The 10,000-nt window shown below is 29.7% G+C and overlaps 3 protein-coding genes across 3 annotated transcripts; 1 reads left to right on the forward strand and 2 right to left on the reverse strand.

The window, feature by feature from the left end:
• Positions 1–750: 750 nt before the first annotated feature.
• On the reverse strand, positions 751–1,144 carry LOC119673491 (the record flags this gene model as incomplete). The annotated part of the gene is given in 1 exon segment (XM_038084781.1): positions 751–1,144. A coding segment is annotated over 1 exon segment (376 nt), but the record flags the coding sequence as incomplete, so codon positions are not given.
• Positions 1,145–1,192: 48 nt separating this feature from the next.
• LOC119673516 (piggyBac transposable element-derived protein 4-like) lies at positions 1,193–3,588 on the reverse strand. Its single transcript, XM_038084810.1, has 4 exons — positions 3,575–3,588; positions 2,943–3,479; positions 1,573–2,581; positions 1,193–1,198 (listed from the first exon to the last, which is right to left on the reverse strand). The coding sequence occupies exons 1-4, from the start codon at positions 3,586–3,588 to the stop codon at positions 1,193–1,195; spliced, it is 1,566 nt and encodes a 521-aa protein (XP_037940738.1).
• Positions 3,589–8,643: 5,055 nt separating this feature from the next.
• LOC119672846 lies at positions 8,644–10,000 on the forward strand (the record flags this gene model as incomplete). The annotated part of the gene is given in 1 exon segment (XM_038083995.1): positions 8,644–10,000. A coding segment is annotated over 1 exon segment (1,215 nt). The 5' UTR covers positions 8,644–8,699.

Here is a 10,000-nt window from a genome sequence, read left to right on the forward strand (position 1 = left end):
TAACGCAGATGCGCTGGCAATACCAAAAGGCAGACGCTGATACTGAAAAAGCCCCAGCGGTGTATTGACAACTAACACAATCCATCTGGTTTTGTAACCAATACAATTGGCGAAGCCCACTGACTAAATTTTATGGGTTTCCAAATGCCCCTATCCGTTAATCTTTGTGCTTCTGTTTCTGTAATTGTGCGAATGAAATCGGCCTACTTTTACAAAACTTAGGTACAGCACCCTGTTTTAAATGCAACCTGGCCTTAACTTGCTTAATTGTACCTAAAGCAGGTTCAAAAACAATTCTATGTTTCTCCAATACTTCATTTAATTGAGAATCATTGTTTGTAACGGCAATTTGACGAATCTCAAATCCAAAAAGTTCAAATAGATCAGTGCCAAACAAATTATGACCATTCCGGACGCATACTACTACTAATGTTGCTGTTCTTTTCGTTTCTCCACACTTTAGCACTGCACAAAATTCACCAAGCGTCTTTACTTTGTTTTTTCCATAATCAAATAGCTCCTTTTTACATGGATACAACTGTGGTTTATTTAAGTGCTCATAAGTGTCTTGCGTCAACACTGAAACAGTTGCTCCAGAATCCATCTGAAATTTAACTTGCGTATTATCAACTATAATGTTTATAAACACTTTTTTGTTTTCTCGTTGCGGCAGATTTTTCACATTCAAAATTGAATTAGTTTGTGATATTGAGTTTTGCTCCGAATTTGTTGTTTCTTGTTGACATAGCCTCAGCAATTAACATAACTTCAGAGAGTGTGGGATTTGTTTTTTGTAGATGCGCTGCAAACAAATTTACACTCCCTCGCAACTCTGCGTAAATCTGTGATCCACTCTCTGTAAGTTTGATCGGAACGCATTGTGGCTTTATGAAATTCATGTCTGGCAGCCACAACATGCGTTTTTGCCAGAAAATAATCTGTTAAACCTTTTGTTAACTCATCATATGTTTTAGTTTCTATTCCCTTTGAACCAAGGTTACTGCGCAAAATGTCATAAGTTTCTGTGCCTATCCAGGTCAGAAAAAATGATTTATATTTACCTTTGTCCACAGAGTGTGCTGAAAAGTGTTGATGAAGCTGCTCCAAATAAGTTTCCCAACTATGCAATTGCTTTTTGTATGCAAATTAATAAACGGATTCTTGTTTAATCGTTTTAAAAATATATATTTTATTAACCCTGCATTCATAACGTTATTTTTTACCCTTCAAATCATAATGATACGTCTGGCAGATGTATCGTTGGCTTTGGGCTTTTATTGGATATCTGAAAACTTTATACTTAGATAATTTATTTGTTTCTTACTTATTAAATAAAGTTCAATATATTTTCAATTACTTTTTTTATTTCTTTTGTTTTTTTTGACGAGTTTTGTTTGTTTCAAAACGCCTACATAAAAAGACAGTCTTCTTGAAAGGAACTAAATGTTTGTTTAAGTATTAGAATAAATTTTATTTTTTTTTTTACATATTTTTTTTACATTTTACATTTTTACATATTTTAAATATTTATATACATGAGTTACAAAGTAAATTTTTGTGTTCGTTACATACGGATTTTTCACACTTAAAACATTTCATTTTGGACATACGACGAATTTTCGATGGACAAAACGCGCAGTATTTTCTTTTCTTGGAAGAGGATGGTTCTTCGCTACTGTTGCTATCATGGTTGGGTGCTTCCGTAGGCATAGTAGCTGTATTACTGCATCGCAAACTTTTGGACAATATTGGTATTTCCTGTCTTTGTTCCATCCAAGGCATTGTTAATGACATAGAGAGTACCTTCATAAACTCCTTTCGATTCAAGGGCTTTTTGTTTGTGGAAATCATATTATGGCAGTAAATGACGTACGAGTTTATAAACGAAATGTTAAGCATGCCATAAAATACTGCCATGGGCCACCTATTTGTTTTTCTGGAACATGACATGAGTGAACACATCTGGTCGAATGTGTCGACACCTCCCTTTGTCTGGTTGTAGTGTAGTATAATGTCAGGCTTTCCAGAAGTTTGGTTTATTGTGCCTGGTTCATTGCAGGAAGATAGCAAATAGACCATCTTTGATGGCTTAGGCTTATATGACGCTAGAGTTAAGGGGCCATCAAAGCAAAACATTGTTGTGCCAACCGGTCGTGAGCGCGAATTTTTCATTTGCTCAGGTATTTCTCGCTTGTTGGATCTTATTGTTCCAACAATGGTCAACTTATATGGCTCTTTTAACAAACTCTTTGCTAGTTGTACGGAGGTGAACCAATTATCGCAAGTGATGTTGCGACAAGTACCATGTATTGGCCTGGTTAACTCCTTCACGAAATATTCACCTAATGGCATCGTTGAAGTTGTTGTTGTCTTGCCCAAATATGGGATAGCATTGAACATATATTTAGTAGCGCTATCACAAATCATAACGATTTTTATGCCATACTTATTCGGCTTACTAGGTATATACATTTTGAAAGGACAACGCCCACGAAAAGCTAACAGCTGTTCGTCAATTGTGTTGTAGCTTTCTGGAGTATAACTATCGTTGCACTGTTTTATTAAGAGATCCCACACCTTTCTAACAGGTGTAAAATAAGAGCTTCAGACACTAAATATTTGTTTAATGTTTTATTTAGGTGTAGACCTTTTGAATATTACAAAATATAAATAAAAATGTATGTTATACCGCGGGCGACTGCGTTCAACGTGACAGCACTCGTTGAGAGGTAGGCGACAACTACTAACTACTCTCATTGTTCGCCCTCAACAGGGTGATCTTCATTCACACAGGTACAAAAGCATCGGTGGGGCGCAGAGCAAGTCTCAATGCTTTATCATCCGTTCGCAGCCTACTAATTAAAAAGTTGAACCTATCACGACTCATAGCAAGTATGTACCTATCTCCACTATAGGTTGTATTGAATAGCTCACTAGCTTACAAGTGATTGTCCTTCAATACTGCGGTCAAATTCAGTATGCCAAGAAGAGCACGAATTTCAAGACAATTTGTATCTGCGAACGTCTTGCCTGTTAAATTAGTTGTTCGTGTTAGAGATATTTCTGCATTTGTCCACTGAACTATTTCTGATATTATTTCATCAGTAAAAAAAGCATTGAAGGACGAAATCGGATCACATAAGACTTTACATGCTCTTGTGGGACCTCTTATTGCTCGAACAACATTCATCGATAGAACTCTACCAGCATTTCTTCCCTTCGAGGTAGTCCAGCAATATTGGCTTTTGCTTCTTAATGTTGGCTGAAGTACTCTTACTATCCGGCTGCCTAAAGAAGAACTGTTATTTTTGGTTTCTTCGTGTTCCGGGTCTGGTGATACATTTTCGCGATTCTCCTGCACATTAAGATCTTCATCTTCTGCGTCACTTTGAATATCATCTTCTAATACCACATCTTCTATTTCACTTTCATTTTCGGTTGAACTACATTCATCTAGATTTGTCAGATAAGCAGCTACACTGAAAAAAAAAAGTTGTAATATCAACAATTTTGACTTTTGTTTCAAGTATTTTTCTGAGTCATATTGTACCCAACAATGTCTAGCAGTTCTCACAACAATGTAAACATTTTTGACGAAATTGTTACCATAACAAGTTTATTATTTAAAATAACAATTAATCGTTTTTGACTAAATAACAATTTATTTGTCATTTCAAGAATTTTAACTTTTGTTTTTACAGTAAAAATTTGTTAATTCTACTAAATAAATTGTCGTCGTAATATGTTACGTTAAATTAATTTACTAAATCAAAAATAAGATATAACACAGTAGTTGTATGTATAAATGTTTTATTTTGTTAATACCTAAAGAATTGTACACAGATTTAATTTATATTAGATAATTTATTACATAAGATACATTAGGTATTAGATAATAGATAAGAAATTTCTTACTCTTAAGCAAATTAATTTAAAATCTTAACATAACCTCTCCATTATTTAATGTACATTGTTTAATAGGATAAGAAACTTCACTAATTAATTTAATATAATAACAATTACATTTGTTTAAAAATTTGTAGGATTGAAATTTATTTGAAAAAACAGTATTAATTTCTTGACCTATCACATAAAAGTCATTAGTCGATTCATAAAATATTGTTATTATAATACATATAATATTGTTCAAAATTTGTTTTATTGGGTACTAGCATTGTTACCCTTACATAATTAAAGACTTTCTTTTGATAAAAGATAGCCTTTAAAGATGTCTTCAGTCAAACAGCCAGAGACTGTTTCTGGGGGGGTGAGCTTAACTCGGTTTAAATACATAGCCTTATAAAAGCAGTTAATCTATTGATGGTAAACTATATAGACTTTAAAAATATATACAGGACCCCTTTATTACTATTCTTATATCTTTGTTACAAAATATACATATCCTAAATTTATATAACTATCTATTTAATATCTTTAAATACATTATCTTTTTATGACGCTATATGTGCCTAAATGGATGATCTTGTATGACTCTTACTATATTTACTAACACTAATTGCTTCATATGTATAATTGTAATCTGACCCTAACCTGTGTTTAGGATATTAAAATATTTTTATGCCTATAATCAAATACTATGCTCATATATGTGGTAGAAAACATATGGTAATATTGAGATTTTTTATATAAATGTTCAATAATATACTCTTGATATATCTACTAGAACTGGTTACTTCATATGTTAAATTGTATTTTAACCCTAATTCAATATTTGGGAATTTGAAACTATTTATGTCTAAAAATATAATTATGTTCCTAGTTTATGGTGTAATATGTTATTGTTTAGGTTATATGTAAATGTTCAAAAACAAGTATATCAAGGTTATATAGATGTAACATGTTGCTTTAATTACTCAACCAGTATCTTTGCACAATATAAGGGAGTCTGTGTTAAAATTTATTTAATTTTTATATAGTTAAATCTTCTAATTTTATCCTCGTTTGTATGTATCCCCATAGAAGGAACAAAAGTGTTTATTCCCTAAACATCCTATTCTATTGATACTATTTTATAAATACTTTCTGCATTGAAAATAATCCGTGATTTTTGATGCTTATTGAATTCTAATATCATTTTTAACATGAAAAGTGATATGTGGGTATCAGATAATAGATATTAAATGTCACATATATAGAACATTGAAAATTAATTTAAATATTCACATTATATGTGAGTGATATAGATATATTATTATTTAATAAATAATATAATAATAAGAATATTTGCTATAATCCAACTTATTGTAAATATATATATATATATTATGAAAATCATTATAAACTACAAAGTTACCAAGACTTTCCCCTATATTCTTTTAGTTCATATGCATATATAAATATAATTTCTTCTTGCACAGTACATGAAACGTTAAATCATCTCAAAGATGATCAACGATCCATACACCATACGCACAAAATCAACCCTCAAAACATTATTTCATGTAATGAGCTTTGATTTCTGTTCGACACTTACACCAAATTACTTTGGTATAAATGTCCAACCTTAGGTGTTTTTATCAAATGACAAAAACTCCCGATAGTGAATCATAGTTCACTACTATATCTACCCTACATTAAAGAAGTTATTGATGGATATACGTATGATAAAAATAACAATAACACCCCATATATATAAACATATTTCTAAACCTAAAAATCACTCAGTATTACCACGTCCATCCTCAAAATCTCGAAACTACAAACAAATCTTATATTATATACCATTACATTATTAATGCAACAAACAATCATTCAATATATTCACATTACATATATAGACCAAAAAACATATTTTAAAATTTAAAATTTAAAATTTAAATTAAATCAACAACATTGTTACTTATATGTTCTGTTATGTCAACTCATTTAAACACCTACCAAAAACAAATCAAAAAACAATTTCCCTACATTCAACAATTTTCTGTATATGTAAATCTAAATTCCATAATTCTAATAAAATAAATTAAAATTTGTTTATCACAGCATCACCTAATTATTATAATATAATATACTCTTATAAAATATATTAATTAATATTCATATCCTAGACCTATGTCCATGTACATATCTAAAATTGTCCGTCCGATCTTAATTGGGATATTCTAAATATTGGTATAAACCAACAAAGTAACCTATAGTCAATGGTTTCCATTGACGCGTTTCGTCCGGTAACCAACCGGACTCATCAGAATGGAATAAATTTTGTTATTATGTACGTCATGTAAATAGTAGTCAGAAAAATATATGTATATGTAATATACATATATATACAGATATTATAAAATATAAAAATATATAAAAATATACAAAAAAATATATATAATGAACTCACATGTAAATTGTATTTCACCATAAATACATCCAATGAAAATTCCATTATATATATAAAATTATAAATAACAACACATACACATTGTACACAATAACATGCGTACATCACAACACTTAAAAGACAACTGAAGTCATCAAACAATCAATCAACAGTATAGCCGTCTCTACACATCAGAAGTAAAGACAGACAAAAAAAACATAAGCAGACAAAAAGGTGTAAAAACCCAATCATACACAACATAGAAACGTTAGCTATGAAACTGTTTTTTTGTATTCAGAATAAAATGTGTTGTAATAAAATATAATAAATTAAAGAATACTATCTTAATTATAAATATAATATTAATTATATATAAATATAAATATCATATATATAAAAATTAATAAATAAATGATTATTAATGTATTAGTAAAAATGCGGAATATCACGTAATCTATATCTGTACAATCATATCTGTAATTCATAGAAAACCAATGATATTCTTATGATATCAGTATGAAATGATACTATAAAATATTGTAAATATAAATAATCCAATCATCAAAAATAAAAGAAAAGGAAAATACTAAGAAATATTAGTAAAAATGCGGAATACCAAGTTATCCACATCTGTACAATCATATCTGTACCTCATGGAAAATCGATGGTATTCTTATGATGTCAGTATGAAGTGATACTATAAATATGAATAATATAAACATAAAATAAAAATAAAAATAAAATAAAAATAATAAATTAAAAATTAAAAATTAAAAATTAAAAATTAAAATAAAAATAAAAATTAAAAATTAAAAATTAAAAATTAAAAAATTAAAAAATTAAAAATTAAAAATTAGTAAGATGCGGAATATCAAGTTATCTATATCTGAACAATCATATCTGTACTTCATAGATAATCTATGATATTCTTATGGTTTTAGTATGAAATAATGTGGATACCTAGTGAGTTCATATCTATATGTACCTATAATTCATGAACACACTATGTGTATCTTAAATTAATATGAAAACTGATCCTATCTCTAAAAATTATATATAATAAGCATGTAGTATAATCAAAAATTATCATGATAATAACATTATTATGACATTAATAATAGTAACATAATATTAATACAATCATAACAATAATAATAATGATAATATAACATATTCTAATAATATAATGTAATCTAATAATATAATAGTATAATATACATGAAATACAATAGTATGGATACATCATTATCAGAGAGTTCAAATGAAGAAATGGTTCGGGTATATACCAAAGAAGAGAAAAGGGTACGCGCTTATAAGAAGACAATCGTACCATTACTTGAATTACGGGATGTACGCATAGATGATTTAGATATGGAAGATATCTGTGGAGATGTGCCTTTAGAGGCTTCAGATTACAGATATGGAATTACATATAAAGAACTATATGGCCTTTCATCAACCTCCGAATATGGTAAGAAAATAATATATTGTATGTATAGTAAATAAACAGTTTATTTGTAAATTATATCTGATTTACAGAAAGTTATAATTCATAATCCACTACCTATGTTTTATATTTTCGTCTATTTTATATTTATGTTTATGTTTAAATTTATTACAATTATGTTTGCGTATAGAATTACCCTTGATATCATTTATATCATCCCTATATATGACCTTTCGCTTAGTATTCTAATTCCCTATGTTTACCTGTTTTTATATATATGTAGGTATAATTTCTGTCTCATGGCGGTAAAATTAATCTCTTTTATATTAATGATACCTGTCCCTTTAGATTACATATTTAACCTTGTCTACCAATAATCCTTATCTGTTACCTATTATGTCTTATTAAGATCCAGACTCCATACGAAATTTTTTGGTATAAATATATGGATATTATACTTATGCTGTTAGTTATGTTTAATCTATTGAGGTTTGAAAACTTATTGTTTGAAAGTGTAATAAAAGTTGTAATAAAAAGTTTGCTAAATCTATTATATCTATAATTGTTTGTTCGATAATTTCCTATATATGAGGATTCTGTTATTATTATTTTGTGAGTTGTGACCTATCTTATATATATTTTATTATAAAGCTATTATATACATCGTATTTTGATTTCATATTCTATATTGGTAATATTACTTTTATTTTTATTCATTTTTATCTTTTATATTATTAATATTAAAATTGTGTATATATTATTATATATATTTTGTTATATATTAACATATATAAATCCTATGTGGTATATATTATAAAAGGTTATTGTTTTTGTGCTTTGGTTTTATTTATTGTGTCAGTTATTATTATATATTTGTGGGAACTCTTTCCATCAGTTCTATATATTGTGTATCTACTAAATATGTCTGCAAGAAATCCATCCTCTTGTATTCCTCACCCCATATCCACTGTCCGGCAGTATATGGATTCCACCCCTCATGTTGGTTTATATGGCCATGAAATTCCCGAATTGGATAAGTATCGCATACTATATCCTAAGGTTGTGTCAGGAGGTTTTTTAAACCTGAGTGGTTTATTCATTCCGTTGGAAGTTGAGATCCTCCTCAGTTTTGGACCCAATTATTCCCCTCTTACACCTCCTGATATTAGCTCCTATATGGTAGCTATCAAAAATTATTCCGATGGTTATCTAGAAAAAGGTGTTGATTTGAAAATGTATAATAGGGAGGATTTAGAACTGCATTATTCATGCTTTGTTGCTGCAATGTTAAATCATCAGCAGCAAACCCTATATCATAGGATGTTGTCCCATTTATTCCAGGTTACCTTATCCTTTCTTAGGAAGCATAGTGACTTAATCATTGTGCAAGCTGATAAAGGTAAAACATCCATATTGATTCCCCGCGTAGATTATATAGATAAAGTTCAGGTGTGGTTAGATTCTTATGTGTCCTCCGGTGCTTGCATAGTCTATAAGGATGATAGGGCTATGCTTCTGCGGCATTTGACCGCATTGTATCGAAGGTTGGCGTTGCCTTTGTGCAGGTTGTTTGTTTTGAATCCAACACTATTTCCTCGTCCAATATATTTGGAGCTCCATGAGAAAAGAAATAGTCCTCCTGAGATATCCTATCTCTATGGCAGTTTGAAAATACATAAGGACGGTTGTCCTATCCGTTCCATTTGTAGCCCCGTTGATTGGCTCATAAGTCCTATTCATAAACTGTGTGGGCTTTTCCTAAAACAGGTTTTAGATGAACGATTGTCTAAGAATAATCTAGATAATATGGACCATTTAACAGGTCATTTAATAAGTTTAGAACCTATATCGGGTTATGTGTTTATTACTTTGGATATAAAGGAAATGTATCCAAAGACACAATTGGAACCATTATGGGCAGTATTACAAGATCTTATGGCACGAGATTGGTTCCGTAATAGTTGCCCAATTGAAATTAGCCTATTAGAACGTATGTTAAAGTTTATATTATATCAAGCGAATTATTTCTCATTCAACTCAATCTGGTATCAGCAGATTGAGGGGTTACCTCAAGGGGGTTCAGCTTCCGGTTATTTGGCTAAAATATTTTTAGATTCTCGATTAGATGATAGATGATATAATCTTGAGCCATAATCTCTCCTCATTATTCTACTGTTAATAGGAGTGGTCAGTATATCAATTATCGACTGCTTTAAGTGCTC

This window comes from Teleopsis dalmanni, chromosome 1, assembly GCF_002237135.1.
Source record: "Teleopsis dalmanni isolate 2A chromosome 1, ASM223713v2, whole genome shotgun sequence".
Taxonomy (NCBI): domain Eukaryota; kingdom Metazoa; phylum Arthropoda; class Insecta; order Diptera; family Diopsidae; genus Teleopsis; species Teleopsis dalmanni.

Excerpts from the sequence above, each read along its gene's own strand:
- LOC119673516 (XM_038084810.1), bottom strand. Across the intron at positions 2,582-2,942 it reads GTATTGAAGGACAATCACTT|AAAGGTGTGGGATCTCTTAA; the intron begins GTAAGCTAGTGA and ends TACACCTGTTAG.